The following is a 22186-nucleotide window of genomic DNA, read 5'->3' as shown; positions in this document are numbered from 1 at the left end:
AACTTTTTGGTAGCACACTCTTCACTGCCGTTAGGTACTCTTTTTCTTTCCTAGTTAACAGCAGGTTCTGATTTCTTCATAGTGAGTGATCCTTAAGGTTCTTGACTAACCACAAAATGAGCAAAGATGGAGAGTCACCAGGAGGTTATCTTTGCTGCCCCAGCAGTTCCTTCTGGGCACACCCTCCCTTGCTTCCCCAAATCAGGGCCCCTGGTGCTAGCAGAAGAAGAAATAGAGGCCATCACTGCTTTAAGATGGCAAAGGCAAGTGTTATCTCTACCATAATGACTCCCTAGATCCAGGCCAAGCTGCCAGCCACCCTTCAGAATGTTCTCTCACTGTGTATATCAGTGTGGTGGCTGATGGGTACCCAGGTCACAAACTCATATAAAGGCCACAGATGGATTTATTCATATTTACTCATTTCCAAGCAATGAATTAATGAAAAGAAAATCAGCAGGCAATTAAAGAGTTTATTGAGCACTACTTCTCTGAGGATCACTTCTTCTCTGCTGTTCTTGAATGCATTCATTCAAACACTTAATAAGCCCCTCCTATGTACCAGGTTTTATGTAGTCTCTGGGGATACAGAGATTATCCCAAGATGTTAGTAGTTTTGAAAATGTCTCAAGAAGGGCTGTCCTCTGTGTTTGAGAACAATCCAAAGTATTGTTGACATAGCAGTATATTTTTTATATTTTTGATGCCTCTGGTTATCTACATTTAACTTTCTATATAGCAAGTTAGGAAATTTCATTCCAACCTGTAAAATCGGACTATGTGTTTATAATACTGCCATTGCCTCAGTGCCAAAGCCTGGGGGCACCAGTGTCCAAATTAGGCTGCCAGGAGCTGTTCTGGGCTTCTTCCATACCACAATTAAACTTTCAGTATAATATAAAATATCATTTCAAAGGTGAGTGACTCTATGTAGAATTTGAATTAAACAGGATCTCCTAAAACTAAAGATATACCAACATGGTTTTATGATTTAGTATTGCTCTGTTTTCTTCAACGTGATCAACTTCTACATACATTCACTGAAAGAGGAAGGCCTTTGTAGCTTAGTTAGAAATAGAGAAAGAGTGCATTAAAAATTTCATGCAAAGTTCTATGGAAAATGCTAAAATACCTCCTAATTTTAATCTATAATGTCGTTTTCCTAATTTTCCATTAGGAAAACGACATTATAGATTAAAAAGAAAAAGCTGAAATCATTAACAGCTACAGATAAAATAAGCTAATCTTTGTATGTAAATATATAAATCCACAGGGAAACATGGGAATTGGGTTAATTTGGGTGTAATAGGGTTGGGAACTTTTTAAAATCTTTAGCTTTTTGCTAAATTATCCCTTATATATTTCCTCAGTTTTAATTTCTCTACATTTCAAAAACTTCTTAGTCAAAAAGTATGTGAAGCACTTTGTATTCCAACTTTGAGTTTTCATTAGTGATATTTAATACAATAAACATGATGAAACTCACAGCACAAGAGGGAGAATTTGAAAGGACTGTTACAAAATTTTTTCATTCTTTTTCACAATGTATTATCCCTATCTTGTTTTCACTAAGTAAGTTTCTTTGCCTCGCCATGGAATTAAAATTTATTTCCCAGTATATCTTGATAGTCCTATGAGCACAAACTGTTTTTTATGTACAGCTACACCAGAGTTATTCAAAATTATTACTGTTTGGGGAAGAATAACTCACTGAACTATCAAAGAAATATATCCCTGCACAAAGATAAAGATTTGCCGTGAACTTTTTAAAGATAAAAGTAAGTGTAAAGGAGGTCATCTTGACTTTCAAACTTCTTGACAGTACTGTTTTTCCAGAGAGTTCTTATTCATAGTAACTTACTATGGAAAGACAAGAGATAAAGCCAAAAATAAAAATATGTATTTGAGCACATACTGTGTTTCAGGTCCCATGTTAGGAGTTCACAGAAAAAGAAAAAAATATATATGTATATATATACTTTCAACCTTAATGATAGATTCCATTTTAGAATAAGATATTGAAAATATCTGAATTTGTTTAAAAAAACAGAAGTTGCCATTTAGTCCTAGTATCCCATAGTGTCTAATTTTATTCCAACAGTGTTATTTCACTTATGTTAAATATTCTGTACATTTCTTTTTTTTAATTGAAGTATAGTTGACTTACAATATTATATTAGTTTTGGGTGTACAACATAGGGATTCAATATTTTTATAGATTATACCCCATTTAAAGTCATTATAAAATATTGGCCATAGTCCCTGTGCTGTACAATATATCTGTGTAGCTTATTTATTACATACATAATGGTTTGTACCTCTTAATCCCCTACCCCTCTCTTGCCCCTCCTTTTTCTCCCCTCCCCACTGGTAACCACTAGTTGGTTCTCTATATCTGTGAGTCTGTTTCTGTTCTGTTATATTCATTTGTTTGTTTTATTTTTTAGATTCCACATATAAGTGATAAAATACAGTATTTGTTTTTCTCTGTCCTACTTATTTCATTCAACATAATGCCCGCCAAGTCTATCCGTGTTACTGCAGATGGCAAAATTTCATTCTTTTTTATGGCTGAGTAGTACTCCATTTGTGTGTGCATGTGTGTGTGTACACACACACATACACCACATCTTCTTTATCCATTCATCTGTTGATGGACACTTAGGTTGCTTCCATATCTTGGCTCTTGTAAATAATGCTGCTGTGAACATTGGGGTGCATATATTTTTCTGAATTAGTGTTTTCATTTTCTTTGGATATATACCCAGGAGTGGAATTGCTGGTTCATATAGTAGTTCTATTTCCAGTTTTTTGAGGAGCCTACATGCTGTTTTCCACAGTGGATGTACCAATTTACATTTTCACCAACAGTGTGCTAGGGTTCTCTTTTCTCCACATCCTTGCCAACGTTTTTTATTTATTGTCCTTTGGCAATAGTCATTCCGACAGGTGTGAAGTGTGAAGTGGTATCTCATTGTGGTTTTGATTTGCATTTCCCTGATGATTAGTAATGCTCAGCATCTTTTCATGTGCCTATTGGCTATCTGTATGTCTTCTTTGGGAAAATATTCAGGTCTCCTGCCCATTTTGTAGTCAGGTTATTTGTTTTTCAGGGTTTTCTTTATAGTGAGTTGTATGAACTGTTTATATATTTTGGATATTAACCCCTTATCGGTCATATCATTTGCAAATATTTTTTCCCATTCTGTAGGTTTTTTCGTTTTGTTGATGGTTTCCTTTGCTGTGCAAAAGCTTTTAAGTTTAATTAGGTTCCGTTGTTTATTTTTCCTTTTGTTTCCTTTGCCTGAGGAGACAGATCCAAGAAAACATTGCTAAGACTTATGTCAGAAAGTGTTCTGCCTATGCTTTCTTCTAGGAGTTTTATGGTTTCTGGTCTTACATTTAGGTCTTTAATCCATTTTGAATCTATTTTTTTATGTGGCCTGAGAAAATGTTCTGATTTTGTTCTTTTACATGTCCAGCTGTCCAGTTTTCCCAGCACCACTATTCTGTTCATTTCTTATAGGAGTGCTTCCAAAGAACAAAATGAATAAGGCACCTTGATGATGCATGCTGGTTATAAGTGCCCTGGAAACTTTGTTGTAAGAAATAATTTTCAACATGTAAATATTAGTATGATAAAACATGAGAAATTTGATCAAGAAACTTAGGACAAAGTATTAACAAAATGTAAACAGTGCCTCTGCCTCTTTTTCATGTTCAGGAAATAGGAAGAGTTGTAATTTGTTAGAATCCTTGTTTATCAATGGATTTCCCAGTAAAGCAATACGGATTTTTTTTTAAAACTTTTGCTTCTTATTATAAAAGTAGTAATATTCATTCCAATCGTGTGGGCAGAAAATTAAAACACCCTAGGAAGAAAAACTCATCAAAGAATTTTTTGGCTTTATTTAAACTTTTCATAACAGGCTAAAGGTGCTAAATCAACCAATTCAGGAGTCACACCTACATGAGGAAATGTAAGAAGCTCTAGCCATGGATTTACATTACTGTGTATCATTAATTCTAACATCTGAATTTGGGCAGTGGGTCATTGCTTTCTGGGGGAAGATTTAAGGCAGTGAAATTTCATTCCTATGCTATGTGCGCAGCAGCTCCTCAGGGGACTGTCAACCCTGGCATTCTGCTTTATAGAACAAAACTGCCTCTTCTAAACTTCTCCCCCAATCCTTCATCCTACTTCTGTTACTACACTGCCTTGTCTTTAAACTTTACTGATCAGATTAATGGAGAAACAGAACAAAGTGGCTCCAGGTAGATTTGCCCTGAAACAAATCTTAAGACAAAATGGAGCTAGCAGTATCCCTCGGAATTAAAAGTACATAAAACTTTAAGTCAAAGAAAGAAGGAAAATATCAAATATTTGTACATTCTCTATAAGGATCACGAAGGATGTAATGTCAGTCCTAGAAGCTTAACCCTCAAAACCGCCAGCCTTCAGACAAGTATTAGAAGAAGGTCCACAGGCTTTTCTGGAAGACCCAGCCAGCCAGCTCTACGTTGGCCTTGCCTAATCTAAGACCAGGCTCCCCTCTGCCACTGCCTTGCCCACCGGTACACTCTGCTCCTTCATACACCCAAGAATACACCCAAGAATTCCTTCAATGACAGGTACATCTCATTATGATTCCACTCTCAGTCCTGGCTCTTAAGGGTTTGAGAGCTTAAAGCCCAGGAGGGCTCTGTGCATGAGGTCTCATGAGAAGACAAGATAAAACCTGTCCTCAGGTGGAAATGGGAGAATCTGGGAGCAGGGAGGTGGCCCAGAGGAGTGGCCTGTTCTTCATCCATAGACAAGGAAGTTTGTGGGCAGAAACAGATGTAAAGCTTATCATAAGGAAGGTTCAGTCAGGAGGCATTTGGCAGAGGGAAGAAAGTGGGAAGATTCATGAAAGCAAGATATTGTTACAAGCATTCAGAGCAAACGCTAGGCCATACCATTTGGGCTGGAGCAGAATATGTGGGGGAGATGGGGAGGCATCATTACCAGAAAACAGCATGAGGCTGGAGGAGACCACGGCCATGGAGATCCCACCACTAACCACCTGTGGAAAGTCATTTCTCTACCACTTCACTTCCTCATCTTTATATACATGGAATTCCTCAGGTCTTGCAGAGTTGCCTGTGAATGAGTATACTACTTGCACTTCCCTTGCCTGAGAGCCCACTTTTATTCTGCATGGCCTTTACCACTTCCTTGCCTAGTTGCATTGCTATTTCAAGCTCTTTTATAAAGTGCAGGTGTGAAAGCAGCCCTTCATTGCCCCCCTCCCTGCCCAGAGTTTAAATAGTATTATTGGCTCTTGCAAGAAAAGGTAACCAAAGTAAAACAGGCTGTTATCACTCCTGTTATCTCAGGCCAGATGCTCATTAGCAATACACTAGTAGCCAAAAAACGAGAGACCAGACTGCAGCTTGGATCCAAAAATAAGCGCCAGGCTCGGTGGAAAACAAATACAAACCAGATATAAGAAAGAATGCTTTGTCTGTACCATTTGAAAAAGATAGAGCCTTGAGCTATGTCCCACATGCCCAGACATAGGTCTACATCCAGTTCATCTACAATGGCCACAATGGGGTTGCTCAGAATGTTGTTTTGCTACTTAGCCACTCACTCTGCTGCATCCCCAGCAGGAGGACAGCTCCATTCCATACCCTTCAAAAGGGCACCAAGGGCAATCAGCCAATTTCTTCACCTCTGTCATCTGTCTGTACATCTCAATACCATTTTCTGAGACTTTCTCTCAGGCCAGATTTCTAGGTATCTGCTTTCTGTTTGTTTTGTTTTGATCCTGCATCAATATGAACATTAAGGTAACTGCAACTCACCTATCTTACTGAAAGAACAGCAATCTTTCCATACCATACTGTGATTAAGAGTGTGACATTGGTTAAATCCTGGCTCCAACTCCACCAATTACTAGTTACTTGGACTCTGGGCAAGTAACTTAACCTCTGAAAATGGAAATGGTGAAGTAACAGCTGAGTATAAGAATTAGAAAGGCAAGTCAGAGTGTAAAGAAAAGGAAGAGGTACTAAAATATCAGTATGTGAAGAATCTAGAACTGTGGTCCTCCAGTTAGTCTTCGACAAAAGAGGCAAGAGCATACAATGGGGAAAAGAGAGTCTCTTCAGCAAGTGATGTTGGGAAAGTTGGGCAGCCACATGTAAATCAATGAAGCTAGAACACACCCTCACACCATATACAAAAATAAATTCAAAATGGCTTAAAGACTTAAATATAAGACAATACACCATAAAACTCCTGGAAGAGAACATAGGCAAAACATTTTCTGACATAAATCGTACCAGTGTTTTTAGGTCAGTCTCCCAGGGCAATAGAAATAAAAGCAAAAATAAACAAATGGGACCTAATCAAACTTATAAACCTTTGCACAACAAAGGAAACCATAAACAAAATGGAAAGACATTCTACGGACTGGGAGAAATATTTGCAGATGAAGTGACCAACAAGGGCTTAATTTCCAAAATATACAAACAGCTCCTACAATGCAATAACAACAACAACAAAACAAACAACCCAATCGAAAAATGGGCAGAAGAACTAAGTAGACATTTCTCCAAAGAAGACATACAGATGGACAATAGGCACATGAAAAGATGCTCATCATCGATAATTATTAGAGAAATGTGAATCAAAACTACAACAAGGTACCACCTCCCACCAGTCAGAATGGCCATCATTAAAAAGTCTACAAATAATAAATGCTGGAGAGGGTGTGGAGAAAAGGGAACCCTCTTACACTGTTGGTGGGAATGTAAATTGGTGCACCCACTATGGAGAACAGTATGGAGTTTCCTCAAAAAACGAAAAATAGAGTTGCCATATGATCTAGCAATCCCACTCCTGGGCATATACCCAGACAAAACTGTAATTAAAAAAGATGCATGCACCCCTATCTTCATAGCAGCACTGTTGACAATAGCCAAGACATGGAAACAACCTAAATGTCCATCAACAGATGAATGGATAAAGAAGATGTGATATAGATAGATATAGATATAGATACATATATATATATATATATATATATACACAATGGACTATTACTCAACCATTTAAAAGAACGACATAATGCCATTTGCAGCAACATGGAAGCACCTAGAGATTATCATACTAAGCAAAATAAATCAGAAAGAGAAAGACAAACACCATACGATATCACTTATATGTGGAATCTAAAATACGACAGAAATGAACATATCTACAAAACAGAAACAGACTCACAGACATAGAGGACAGACTTGTGGTTGCCAAGGAAGGGGGTTGTGGGAGGGAAGGATTAGGAGTTTGGGATTAGCAGATGCAAGCTACTATATATAGGATGAATAAACAAGGTCCTACTACGTAGCACAGGGAACTATATTCAATATCCTGAGATAAACCATAATGGAGAAGAGTATGAAAAAATATGTATGTGTATAACGGAGTCACTTTGCTGTACAGCAGAAAGTAACACAACATTGTAAATCAACTATACTTCAATAAAATAAAAAAAAATAGAACTATGGTCCTCAACCCTGGCTGCAATTAGATTATCTGAAGATCTTTTAATTCTGATGCTGGGGGTCCTGTTCTCAGAGATTCTGATTTAACTGGTCTGATGAGGGACCAGGTCATTGAAAGCTCCCCACTATATTCAAATGTGCAGCCAGGCTTGAAAACCTCTGATCCAATGTAGTGAATCAGGGAAACAACCAACATGTTCTCATCGTAGAGACATTTCTTACAGGGCTGGACGCCTGAGTTTTTTTGTTTTGTTTATTTTCCTTACTTTTTTGGCTGCGTCGGGTCTTAGTTGTGGCACACAGGATCTTCGTTGAGGCACGTGGGATCTTTTGTCGCAGCTCACAGGCTTCTCTCTAGTTGTGACGCGCGGGCTCCAGGGCACATGGGCTCTGTAGTTTGCAGCACGCGGGCTCTCTTGTTGAGGTGCACGAGATCAATAGTTGTGGAGCACAGGCTTGGTTGCCCTGTGGCATGTGGGATCTCAGTTCCCCGACCAGGGATCGAACCCACATCCCTTGCATTGGAAGGCGGATTCTTTACCACTGGACTACCAGGGGGAAGTCCCTGAACACCCAAATTTTTAAAGTGTTTATTTACTGATTCAGCGAATGATTATTAAACACCTACTATGTGCCAGGCTTCACTTCAGTGGCTAGAATTAAAGATTTAGATTAAACCTGGTCCCTCCCCTCAGGAGATGCAGTCCGGTGAACAAGTCATATGTGAAAAAAAAATTATGTAGTTACAATGTGATATGGTTGGTGTGGTAATAATGCTTTGTTCAAAGTGGTAGAATGGTATGAGTTCTTCACCCTTCAAAGCCCAGCCACAGAATCACAAAATCATAGAGATGAAGGAAGCTTAAGGTCCCTAATTTTGTGTGTGAGGAAACTTGAAATCAAGAAGTTGAGACTTCCGTAGGGTCATAGGGTTAATGGAACAGAGACCTACAGGAGAGGAAGTGTTCAGGAACTGGTCCAGCAGCACTGGACTCTGAGGCTGAAGTTCTGGGTCCTGAGGAATAAGTAGGATTTGGATGTAAGGTCATGGGGAAGGGTTCCATTCTCAGAAGACTCAACCCAGAGCTAAGAGGGGAAGTGCACACAGTGCACTTGGAATGTGCAAGGAATGCCCTGGCCCTCGTGTCAGGTAGTGGCCAACAGCTTAGCACTTCGTCCTCCAAGTCAACACTGATTTGGGCTACACTCTGTTTCCTGCTTTCCATGGAAATTGGGGGGATGCTCTACACTCTGTTTCCTGCTTTCCATGAAATTTGGGGGGATGCTCCCACCCCCAGTTCTACCTCTCTCTGGGAATAATTCTATTAAAATGAGATGGTGAACACATTAATTTTGTGCAGTGTGTAGTCTAAGTTCACTGAGATCTGGGGTTTGAATCTCCAACCTTAAAATCTTCAGTGACGTAACAGATGAATAACTCTAAACACCAGTAGATTAAATACCTCTCGATCATTTGGTCAGCCTTGACTACATTAACCTGGAGTCAATGTGTGCTCTATTTACCAAACTTAAAAATTGTTAAATCCAGAGTGAAGTGTGTTGAATTGGCTCTCTATTCTCCCCTGCTTCTGACCTTGATGTTGTACTTGAAGTCTCACCTTCTCTCACACCCTACATCCTTTTAATCAGCAAATCTTATTGCCTCTCCTTCAAAATCTATCAGAAACTCAAGCACTTCTGACCATCCTCACTACCACCACCTCAGACCAAACCACTGTCATGTCTCACCTGCATTTACCGCGACAGCCTCCTCACTGGTGCTGGTGCTGCAGCCTCAGCCTCAGAGGTGTGCCGTCAACACCACAGCAGAGGTTCCTTTTCAGAGAGTGTCAGACTGTGTCACCTCTCTATTTAAAACTCCTCTCCAAGGTCCTTCTTATGATTGACATCACCCCATACAACCTGTTCCCCATTACCCCTCAGACCTCATCTTCTCTTCTCTGGCCACACTGGCTTCCTCATTGACCTTGAACATGCCAAGTAAGCCCCCTCCACATTGTTTTCCCCATTTTCCCCGTTGAAACGTTCTTCCCCAAGGTAACTGCATGGCAAGCTCCTTTACTTTCTTTGGGTCTTTTCTCAAAAGCCACTTCCATTGTGAACCTTATCTGGCCACCCCATCTAAAATCTCAGCCCCATCCCCTGGCATTTTACCTACTGTAGCCCACCTTATAAACATGACTTTCTTTAACACTCATCAATCAACTGCATTTTATATTTTATTTATTGATGAGATTAACATTCATAAATAAACACTATGTATTTAACTTATTTTTCTTATTATTTATTATTATTTTGTCTTTCCTCTTAAATCTGCTCCATGAGGGGAGAAATAATTTTCTCACTGTTGTATCCTGATAATTTAAGTACAAGGCCTGGCACATGGTAGACTCAAATAAATACTTGTTTAATAAAAGAATGAAGAAAAGTTAACTGTGGCATAATAAATATTATAATTGCATTTTTATATTGCCTTCTTGATAGTTATAAAAAATATATCCAAAACATAAACAAGTCAAAATACAGTATAGAAAAAGAAGTCACCAAATCTATAAACCTAAAATGATCCAAACCCTAATTGAGGGACATTCTATCAAGTACTTGATCAGTGCTCTTCAAAAGTGTCAGACAAGGAAAGACTGAGGACTGTCACAGATCAGAGGACACTAAGGAGACATGAACATGAAATGCAGTGTTGGGTCCTGCCTAGGATCCTGGAACAGAAAAAAAGGACAATGAAATTCAAAACAAAGTCTGTAGTTTAGTTAACTAGTACTGTACTAGTGTTCATTTCCCGGTTTTGATAATTGCACTATGGTGATGTGAGATGTTAAGGGGCCAGGGAGGTAGCCTACCTGCACAAACATTATTACTTCTGAATATCTAAATATGTCTTCATACAGGCAAGGGGATCATTTAAATGATATGCATGTTTCCTTATGCTTAGCAGTTACCCTGTAAACCACCACCAAGGTAATTAAGTAACCAAGATAGGTGTGTGTGTGTGTGTGTCAGGGTAGTTTTCTTTTTCTTTTTATGTTTCACCGATCATTTTCTATGCCCTGGTAGGTGTAGGCCAAGGGCCTCAAACAGAGGTTTTCAAAGCATATATTCCTTGGTACATGAAGGAGTTTCAACAGAAGACACAATAACAGTTCAAAGTTCTCTTTATACTCCCTCTGCTTTTAGAAGGTTAGAAATAACAAGTGTCAGTTAAGTAAAATGATCTTCTAAATGACATCCCGCTAATTTGAGATTTCACAGTGAAATAATCATATGCCATCCTATGTCTCAAGCAGGCGTGTTCTCATTAGAGGGAGAAAAACGATCAAGAAAACTGCCACCAAAGGTTTTTGAGAATTGTGTTAATTAATAAACCACCTTACATCTTGTGGAGGGAGGTAGTAGAGATAAAATCGTACGAGCAGAGTTCCCTTGTCTGGAAAGCTGCCACTTGATCCCTCTCCATCCTGAGGGAATATGTCCCATTTTTAAGTGGCAACTCATCCTCATGGGTGGCGGTGCACCCTGCCTACACTGTGCCCTCACCCCCCCACCCCCAGGCCTTGCAGCCAGGGAGAAGGACCTTCCACCTGCCCTTCTCCAGGAGGGGGCACTGCTGCGTGGGTACCAGAGGATGAGGAGAAACACATCAATCTCATAGGGACTAGAACTGAAGACTATTGATGAGTATTTTTCATGTTTCTATAAATCAAAATAAATGTTTATTTGGTGGGAAACTATCCCAGTATTTTGTACATTAATGATAGTCAAAAAGCCAATTCAATTCAATTTAACCAGATAATTACCAACCATCTACTAAGGACTCACTTTCATTCTAGGGCTGTGGAGGTAAGAAGATAAATTAAGTAAAACCCTAACCCTCAGATAGCTTACTCTCTAGTAAAGGATATAAAGTTTGAGTAACTATAAAAAGATATAAATAACAAATGTCTAAAGGGCCAGGGATGTATCCTACCTAAACAAAGTAAGCTGAATGGAAGAATGACAAAATCCCCAAAAGGAACCAAACTCTTCATTTTTACTACATTATGGTGTAGGCATATAACTTAATGTAAATATATATGATAGCCATACTCTTTTTTTTTTTTAGTAAACAGGACTACAACTTTATTAAAAGTAAATAGGGCTTCCCTGGTGGCGCAGTGGTTGAGAGTCTGCCTGCCGATGCAGGGGACGCGGGTTCGTGCCCCGGTCCGGGAGGATCCCACATGCCGCTCCGCGGCTGGGCCCGTGAGCCATGGCCGCTGAGCCTGCGCGTCCGGGGCCTGTGCTCCACGGCGGGAGAGGCCACAACAGTGAGAGGCCCGCGTACCGCAAAAAAAAAAAAAAAAGTAAATAAATGTAACATATAATGTGTACAGATGGCACATGGTGCCAATTTTATTTGCAGATTTTATAGTATTCCAAAGTTTGCAAGTTACACCTTTGCCACAGCCTTGGCTAAATCTTGAGCTAGTGCAGAATTCAGCTGTGCTAGAGTGCTGATCTTAGTGTGCTTAGACGCGGCATACTTGTTCTTGATAGTCATGTGCTTTGTAAGCCCACGATTCACCATGACTATATTCTTAGCCAGGTGTTGCATAACAACAAGAAGGGATTCTTCAGTGTATGACAGGTAATGCTGTAGAGTTGGTGTCCATTCACCATTATCAAGAATTTTCAGTGCTAAGCAAAACTCCCGCTGCAGTCTGAGAAGGAGGACGGTGCACCATATGGTAGTTCAACATAGTTAGTTCCATCAGATACTTGGCCAAAGTATGTAGCTCAACATCAACCTCTCCAATCTTAGATGCTCTCCGAAGGGAACGCAGGGGTAGAGGGCGACCCAGACTAAAATTGAAAGCTCTTAGAATATTTAGTGTAAGTGTAAGTGTTGTCAGTCACAAAGGCAAAGTCACCAATTTCTGGAGGGTACATTTCCTCATATTTGCTTGCAATAAACATGGCAGTGACACCAGCCAGCTGCAGCATCTTCTCGTGCACACAATTATCCTGCATGAACCGATCAATAATGGAAACAGTCATGTACATGATCTCCTGGAGTAACCTGAATTTCATTTGAACCTGCACTAGCCAGTCAATTAGGATGGCTCTCATGTTTCCAGTCACTTCATGACCCAGTAGGTATTTTGGTCTGACTGCTTGCTCTTCCTCCAGTTGTCTCAGATAAGCATAGATAGCTTTTACATCTTCACTGCAAAGGTTTGGATCCGCTCCATCTTCTGCCTCCACATCACTCGCTGTAAGAATTACATCAGAGAAAGCCTGACACACATATTCTCCCGCAGGGGCACAGCCAGGTGTTTCCATGGGGCTTGGAGAGGGAGTATCAACCAAAATAGGCTCAGGGAAGTTTCTGTTCTTTAACAGGCTCGGGTTCTGGCTCTGGCTCCAGATCCGGCTCCAGCTGGGGCTTCAGCACAGGTACAGGTGTCTTTTCCAGAGGTTTTGGTAGTTTTTTAGCAATAACTTTTCCAGCAGCTAAAGTTTTTGCTTCCTTTTTCGGGGGCAGTTTGGCCTGTGGCTCTTCACTGACTCTGTTACCGATGTCCCCAAGCGCTGTTCTTGGCGTCAGCCCGGGCTTAGAGGCTGCAACAGTGGCCACAGGCCCTCACTTTGCGCCTGCCATACTGACCTTCACCTTATTTTCAGCATTAATGTTCAGTTCCTGGTGATCCAGAGCGCCATGGCTTCCTCTGCACCAGGCAGTAGCTCAGTGGGGAGAAGCAGAGCACGGGAGACCCCAACGAGCCAGGGATCTTGAACCCACCACAGGCCAACAGCCATTCCTCCGCAGCACTGATATCCATATTCTATTTTATATTTAAACTTTTAATCTAAAACTGAAAAAGAAAAGCATTTTTTATTATTATTATCATTACCTTATAATTCATTACTGCTTTGACCTGACGTCAGAAACCTAGTGTCTTTTCTTCTGTACCAAAATGTCAGTCAGGCCCTGTGGTTTTCTCTGTGATGTATGGTATGCAGCCTTAAATATGTAAACTGCGGTTGGTAAGTAGTTTTTTCAGATTAATTTTGGAATAAAACTGCTCCTAAACATAAGCTCTTCCCAATGTGGATAGGAAGATTATTTCCCCCAAGATGGGTGTACAGTCCCAGCTTTCAGTGTTGTCATAGTCTTCAATACCATTTTGTAGTACAGTTTGATAACTTCATAGCCCTGCGTCTGTACTATCAAAAATCAATTAAGAAAGGTAAGCTAAATAATACCAGTTTATTTTCCTAAAGCGTGCAATCCTGTATTCAAAAGCCCCATTTCAGAGAATAAATTTCAGGCTACCACTTTCATATCTGGAAACTGACTGCAATGTTGGAAGATGAACCAAATTATTCTTTAACAAATGAATTTTCCAAAGACTTCGTTGTCAGTGCTGAGAGAAGCAAATGAGACATTTGTGCAAATACTTCTGAATGCCCCAATAGAAAAATATTCACAAGGTGTCGATGAGGTATAATGTCAGCAAGAAGCTTGGGACTTTGAGCCAATCTTTGCTGCTAAGTGGAAATGGGACTATTTCCTTTGATGACATGAACAGTTAAAAAAAATTCTCTCCAACATCACAGCACAAGTAAGCCAGCAAATTCATTAAGCAAACACTGACCTGATTTTGCTCCAAGATGTAGAAGAATAGCTGATTCATGATATTAATTAGTGAATCCATGGCCTGTTTCGTTTTAGCCCAAAGCAATTTCTGATGAATGAGGAAATTAATGGATTTATGCATAGTGCCCCTACAAAATACTGTCACCTCTGATCTGTCACTTGATGGGTCCAAGGTCAGCCCCACCCTTTGTGAGAACCTGATCTGTAGTAACACTTAAAATTTGGAACAGTGCCTTCTATATCCAATGGTCTGAGACCCTTCTCATCACAAAGTAATGTTGCCTTGCAGAGACTTCTTGTTCAAAAATTCTTTGACCCCTCCAAGATTCTCAAAACATCGCAGATAAATATAGCTAACAGTGTGCTGTTATTTATATCTGTGTGCTCATTTGCTGCAATAGAAGATGCCACCAATAATTTAACTTATCCTGAAAGTTCTCAGCTGTATTTTTTTTAATTAATTAATTTATTGGCTGTGTTGGGTCTTCGTTTCTGTGCGAGGGCTTTCTCTAGTTGTGGCAAGCGGGGGCCACTCTTCATCGCGGTGCGCAGGCCTCTCACTATCGCGGTCTCTCTTGTTGCAGAGCACAGGCTCCAGACGCACAGGCTCAGTAGTTGTGGCTCACGGACCTAGTTGTTCCGTGGCATGTGGGATCTTCCCAGACCAGGGCTCGAACCCGTGTCCCCTGCATTGGCAGGCAGATTCTCAACCACTGTGCCACCAGCGAAACGCTCAGCCGTATTTTTAACATGCTGAGCGACAATGTTTCTGATTATATGAACATTTGCAAGTGCTTGTTTATGCTCTGGACACAATTTCTGCTACATTCAAAAGAAACTCTTTTATAAAAGTGTTGTCTGTAAAAAGGTTTAGATGCTGAGGCAATTTTTTCACTTAATAGAGAACTGCATTTCACAGCAGATCATTTGTTTTATTCTCATTCAAAACAAATGCTGCCATTTCTTCAGTCCATTAAGTTTCCCAACGCCCATCTTTTCTGTATACCAGTCATGGCTTGTTTAATTATAGTGCCTTAAGTTGTAATTTTTCTGTTGTAAATATTTTTTGTTTGGATATTCTTCACATCCACCAAAAAAAAGTGCACCCCTATTTTTTCTTGAAATACTAAACTTTGTCTTTTAGGAGATGCACAAGTCCATTTTTCTCTAAATTTTACAATAAGAAAAATAGCAGTAAACACGTGGTACTAAATAACAACTGCCAATTAATTTCAGTGTTGGAAATACAAAGGAAAGTGTGTGACCTTTGACTAAACAGGGAGGGTATAGCCCATCCACAGAGGGCATTGCCCCTCAGATTTAGGGGATGTCTGCCGTGTGGGGCCACTGATCCTCTGTTGTTAAGAGAAGCTAGAAATCAGACTTTTAAAAGAAATATCTACTAAGATTAAGGAGATTAATCTCTTAAGTTATCAAAATGTTGGTAACTTATTCCAAGTTTATTAAAATATCAAGTGGGTCAACATTGTTCTTGCTAGGCAAAACAAGTCTGCAAGCTGAGTGCCATCTGTAAGCCACCCATTTTCAACCTCTGGGGGTGTAGAGTGTGACAGTAAAATAACCTGTATTCTACGTCTGTGTGGTCCCTGAGAACTGAGAAGAAAACAGGTACAGTTACATCAGCATGCTTCTATGGAATATGAATCCAAGTGCCATAATTAATTTGGAAGCTTACTGATGAGGCAGCAAAATGCTGCAGAAAGGAAGCCCAGCATGTGTGGGAATCCTGAGTGTATCACTTATTAGGTTGGTTGATGTTAGAGTCCTCATCTGGAAATTGGGATAATAAAATTGCCTTGTAAGTTTGTCAAAATTATTAGAGATGAAACGTCTTATACACGTTTCTCAGTGTACTGTTGGCATTTGGAAGATGTTCCATAAACAGTAGCTATCCTGTTATTACACACCACAAAATGTAAGTTTCCAACCGTATCTCTTCGTTGCCCCCACAAACACGAACGGTGCCCAGCCACCTCCTGCCACCCCTCCCTCTCCACATCATGTTTCACTCCTCAGAGCAGCAGCCCACGCCGTGGCTCATCAGCCCGCTCAAGTTTTCTACTTGCCTTGCCCATGCTCTTACCTGTACCTGGAATGCCTGTCCCTCCCCTCTTCATTCAGCTCCTTCCTTTGCAACTCAACCAAAGTGTCACCTCTTCTGGGAAGTCTTTCCTGAGGGCCACCTCCAGTCTGAGTAGAGCACTCCCTCCCTTCCTGCCTTGTGTTTGCCTCCGTCATAGCATTTGTTGATAGTATTGTCAACTGTGAGCTCCTGAGACGGAGGAGCTGGGGCAGTCACCTCACTGTCCTGAGCACCTGGGTGCAGTGTCTTTGCCTGGCATGTAATTAGGGCTCAAAAAAAAGAAAAAAACAGATCAAGGAGAGAATTATGAATACGAATGAGGTGACTATAGACTGGAGTGGAAACAGCCCACTCAGTGTCTGCTTCCCTCTTGTTTTACAAATGCAAATCTTTGGCTACTGGTTATGCCTCTCCTCCTTGCCTTCCCAAACCTCATGCTGGCTACTGCCTCTACCCCACCCCAAAACCAATGGCAATTTCCATTCTGGAGTAGCAGGTCCTAAGAGAGAAGATGCTTAAGTGTCATCTCCTGGGGCTTGGAAGTGGGGACTGGAAGGACCCCTGAGAGGGTTCCTTTTGAAAGGGAATAGAGAACACAAAATAGAGTCCCTCACTGGAGGCAAAGAAAGGGAGAAATGTGACCCAAGGTCTTACCTTCACTTTCAGAACTGATAACTTCTTAGCTAAGCTGGAGCAAGAATAGGTGTGCACCAGAGTGGGCTTGGGGCTTCTTGCACAGCAGCACACATGGTCCTACATCAGAAGAAAAAGAATTTAGTAGACAGGGCTGCCATTAGCTATACTGGGCCTTTGAATGAAGAAAAGGCATCCAGAGGGATGCAGAGGAATACAGATCCCTGTTGGGAACTTAGCGACAGGAGGAGGATGGGCGGGACTTCAGCCCCCAAGTGCCCCTCATCCAAGTACCTTCATGAACAACCTACTGAAGTAGCCCTGATGTAAGAAAAGTGTTTCCCTTAATGGGCAATATTAGAAAAATGATTAAGAATAACATGCAAATATTTATTCTTTTCCAGGAACATGGGTGACATTTGGAGGTCAAATTTCAGATGAGGTGAGTTACTTTTGGCTTCCATTATGCTGATTGGAGGAAATGCAGAGCAAACTATTTTACAATACAGTTCCTGGGATTCTGGCATTTTACAAGGATAATAGTTTAGTCACAGGAAATGGCTAAGACTGACTTAAAGATTATTTTCCATTTTATCTTGTTTCCCCTTTATAAAGGTAGTTCTTACTATCATTCCTAAGGAGATACTTGGGGAGATAAAGGGTCTTTTCCACAACTCGCAAGGTCACCATGTTATTTAATAGGTCCATAGGGAGGAGTCTTTTTTTTTTTTTTTTTTTTGCGGTATGCGGGCCTCTCACTGTTGTGGCCTCTCCCGTTGTGGAGCACAGGCTCCGGAAGCGCAGGCTTAGCGGCCACGGCTCACGGGCCTAGCCGCTCCACGACATGTGGGATCTTCCCGGACCGGGGCATGAACCCATATCCCCTGCATCGGCAGGCGGACTCTCAACCACTGCGCCACCAGGGAAGCCCTAGGGAGGAGTCTTATCTGCATATTTTTATCTGTCTGAATTTCTGTTCCCAGTATTGGGCATAGGTCACCACAGAGAGCTTGTTGCAGAGGGGAGTCCTTGGGAAGCAGACCTCTGGTGGAAATTAGCATGCAGAACAGTTGTCAGGAAGTTGGGCCATGATGCAGTCTCAGCAATGACCTCAGCTGACCCCATGGGGAGCTCTGAAGCTCAGATGGACCTGCAGGGTTGTCCCAAGTTGGGGCAAGAGGAGTTGAGTGTTTATATCCCTTGTATGACCAGTCGTTGGATAGAGGAAGCCCTGGGAGGCAGGTCTGACCTTGGGATAGGTGACTCGCTTTAGCCAGGTGCCTTCTGATGGCAGCATTCCTACGAGCTGGGGGAATAAGTCCTTGAGTGCTGAAGGAGGACCAGGGTGGTCATCACAGGCTCCACTCCAGGGCCCTCTGACTGGCATCAGGAAGGGTGAGTTGAGGAGGCACAGAGGCAGATCCACAGATACCAAAGCAATGGCTGCGGACTTTAATCAGATGCACAATAAATGACAAGGAAGAAAGGAAGTCTAAAGTTAATAATCCCCTGTATCTAGCATGTGCATAACCTTTTACTGCCTGGTATGGTTTTTTGGAGCAGAGAAAGACAAATACATCTTCCCTTTCAGAGCAGAAGGATCAACTATAAGCATATTATTTCCCCCTTCATCTTTGCTCTCCCCTTGACAGTGTCTGCTCCCTGCTGCAGTGAGCCCAGCTTGCCCAGGTCAGAGTATGCAGGGCTGGCCTCTGAAATAAATCATTTCAAAATTATGATTCTAAAAACTACACAATAAAGCTGTTGTGAATGACTGCAGAGGCTCTCACCTCAAACGCAGACCAAATAGCAATTGTCCTTCCCAAGAGCAGCTGTGGCTTCCCCCCAGGGCCCGGCAGAGAGACTGCCAGCAAGGAGGAATGAAGGCACAGCCAGACCACAGTCACACCCATGGCTGAATTGATGGAGCTCAACTATTTCCATGTGGCAACGTAGGCACAAAGTAGATACAAATATTGGATCCCGGGATGAACGCACCGTAATGTGCTGAGTGACATAATCATTAGTGCCACCTTGGGAGGTGGTGATGTCCCCATTATTGGGAGAGTTCAACCATTTATTGAATAGCCACTTGGCAGGAGTATTATCGAAAGGATTCAAACTGGAAACTAGATAACTGTGAGGTACCTCCCAAAGATGATTTGGCTTCATCATAAAACCAAGATAGATGTTACTCACGTGAATTATAATACTTTAAAATATTGATAAGAGTATATTACCATCTTATAGCACTTAATTTTCAGAGTTTTATTTATGTTTTCTCATCTGTGACATAGTTAAGCTTCCTTCATTTGCAGGTAACAGTAAACTCAACTGAAATTGGCTTAACCAATAAGGGAAAAAATATTTTTACTTTTAAATTAGAAGTGCAGAGATAGAGCAGCCTTCCAGGTTGACTCATTCAGAGCCTCCACTCCATTTCCTAGTGATTCTCCTGACCCTGTGTTCCTTTGTATATCAACTTCATCCTCAGGTAGCAGCAGGAACTCTAGACCTCAGTTAGAATAGTAACTCCAGGGAAGGAGTGTCGCTTCTAGAAACTCTGCAAGCAAGTGTTCCCAGAAGTCCTCAGCCAATCTCCTCTCACATCTCATTGGCCCAGATGTGTCACATGACCTTCCCTGAACCATGCCAGGCCCACCAGGCCCCCCTTAGAGGGAGGTAAGGTCAGCTTCCCCTGAGACCTGTGGGCTCCCTAGGGGGCCTGAACAGAATCATCCTCATTTTGCAGATAAAGAAACTAAAACACAGAGAGGTCAAATGGTTTGCCCATGTTTATGTATCTAGTAAGTGATACACTCAAGGCCAGACACTAATCCTCTGACTTAGTTCAGTGATTTCTTTTCATTATTCCACATTCAGATCTTCAAATCCCATGATTGGGAAACATCTCAGCAATCATTTAGTTCAATTCTCCATTCAGAATTCTCCATCTTATCTTAAAATTTCTCCCTAGATAAAATTTATTATAAACATTTCCCAATCATAATCTACTAGTATGTCATGTGACATAACACAAGGATGATACACAATACAAGCAAGCAAAATAATTTCTAAAATATAGGGACTTCCCTGGTGGTCCAGTGGTTAAGACTCCATGCTTCCACTGCGTGGGGCATGGGATCGATCCCTGGTCAGGGAACTAGGATCCCACATACTGCACGGGGCAGCCAAAAATATTTTAAAAATTAAAAATATATATATATGGCAGTAATGATGGAAAAACTATACTGTTCTTAACTTTTAACTTCTACTTAGGAGAAATGTCATAACGGTAGCAAATTTAAAGCAGTAAGAACATTTTTGCTGCTATTATTCTAAAGGATTTGCATGGAGTCCATTGTGCTAGCCTGACAATTTTCTTGGTATGCCAATTTAAAAAACAACAGGAAAAGAGTTTATCTTGGAAATGCTGATGAAGCACCTTTAGCCCACAATGAAAAACATAATGGAAAAATCAATTTCAGATATTTGTGAGGTATGTAATTTTTCAGTTGACTAATAAGTCTATCAGCAAAATGAAAAAAATGTCCTTTCTCCAGTGTTATCGCTGTCCCTCCAGCGCCATCCCTCAAGGTGTGGTTTATAGCTATTCCCTGTGCTCTTCTGTTGCACTTGCCACTCGTGTTCAGCAGCACGAAGGAAGGAACAAGGAGCTTGGAGGTCTTAGGCTGACCTGTGAGGCACCGGTGCACTCACCCCCTCCTCTCCATGTAGTGTCAGTGCGGCTAGTGGTCGTTCTGTGATGGTGCCTGGGGTGGTGCTGAGCTGTGCGTGGCGGGAGTTTTCCAACAGTCCCAGCTCCATGTAACTTTTGGTTCATCAGTACAGTCTGCTAGGCCTCCAGGGAAAAATGTTACAAACTTTTAGGTCAGGAGTCACCCAGCTGCCAGAACCTGTTGGCTTGGGGAAAAGAGAAAGAAGAGAAATGAAGTCACCAGGGATATAAATGACCCTCTTGGTCAGTGAGATTGCAGTGCCACAGAGCATGTTGTCAAACCACGTCTTCCAAGCAGAGTGAGAAACACAAGCCTCTCCATCTCACTGTGTTCCTGGTGGCTGACTTATCCCAGCGCTGAAGGAAATCCCTCAGTGCCCAGTATAGGTCTGAGGGAAGGGGTACTTTTAGCCTATTCAGGCCGGTTGAATCTTCTTCCTTCTTTCTTTCTTTAATATAACTGAGAAAAACAAGAATGGTCGGTGAAATTTCCATGTTCATAAAGACCACCAGAGGATTCCAAGTTGCTTCCCAGCTTTAGAAAGTATTTGGCTTTTACGACTGACCTTTTTTTTCTTTAACATCTTTATTGGAGTATAATTGCTTTACAATGTTGTGTTAGTTTCTACTGTATAACAAAGTGAATCAGCTATAGGTATACATATATCCCCATATCTCCTCCCTCTTGCGTCTCCCTCCCACCCTCCCTATCCTACCCTTCTAGGTGGTCACAAAGCACCGAGCTGATCTCCCTGTGCTATGCGGCTGCTTCCCACTACCTATCTATTTTACATTTGGTAGTGTATATATGTCCATGCCACTCTCTCACTTCATCCCAGCTTACCCTTCCCCCTCCCTGTGACCTGTGCATCCTCTTGCAGGTTGCTGAACGGCTGATGACAATTGCCTACGAGAGTGGAGTGAATCTCTTTGATACAGCTGAGGTCTACGCTGCTGGAAAGTAAGTCAGTGCCTGATGTGTCTCTCAGGTGTCATTTCTGGAACCAAGAGACTCTGCCCAGACCATTGCTGACAAGGGTCTGTCCTCCCCACACATGTTGATGCCGCTGCTTTTCTCCCTCCCTCTCCCACCATCACCAGAATTGGGGCTATTGACCATCTCTGGGCCCCTCTGCCTACCTCTGGTCCCTATATGAAGAATGGACTGGAAGCAATTGCCACACGAGGGGCAGAGGTGGTTGAGATCAGAGTGGTGGCAGTGGAGATCTATAAATATTAGCTGAATGTAATTAACATAAGTGAGCAGATTCCAGCGTGGTGTTCCAAAGCTAGTCTCATAATTTCATAACCACACCTCGTAGTTCCTCAACCCCGAGGGAAATGGACACATCCTCTCTGCAGGGAAGCAGGCCTGTCTCTCCACCGGGCATTACAGGTAAATCAGAGATTAAAGGAGGGACTCCCAAAGATGCCAAGAAACCCAATATCTTTTATAAGAGGACATTTCGGACCCCATTCTAAGGAC

General features: G+C 41.5%; 1 protein-coding gene and 1 pseudogene across 2 annotated transcripts in view; one reads left to right on the top strand and one right to left on the bottom strand.

The window, feature by feature from the left end:
- The window catches only part of KCNAB1 (potassium voltage-gated channel subfamily A regulatory beta subunit 1), a 421013-nt gene that overhangs the window by 326299 nt on the left and 72528 nt on the right, over positions 1-22186 (top strand). For both annotated transcript variants that reach the window (XM_060011248.1, XM_060011249.1), the window contains exons 3-4: positions 17366-17403; positions 21582-21661. In XM_060011248.1, coding sequence (XP_059867231.1) covers positions 17366-17403; positions 21582-21661 — 118 coding nt within the window. The remainder of the gene's footprint in view (positions 1-17365; positions 17404-21581; positions 21662-22186) is intronic.
- Positions 12014-13284, bottom strand: LOC132424242 (G2/mitotic-specific cyclin-B1 pseudogene; annotated as a pseudogene).

Source organism: Delphinus delphis, chromosome 4 (genome assembly GCF_949987515.2).
Source record: "Delphinus delphis chromosome 4, mDelDel1.2, whole genome shotgun sequence".
NCBI lineage: Eukaryota > Metazoa > Chordata > Mammalia > Artiodactyla > Delphinidae > Delphinus > Delphinus delphis.
Note: the sequence above shows the minus strand (reverse complement) of the source record. Positions and strands in the feature narration are given on the sequence as shown.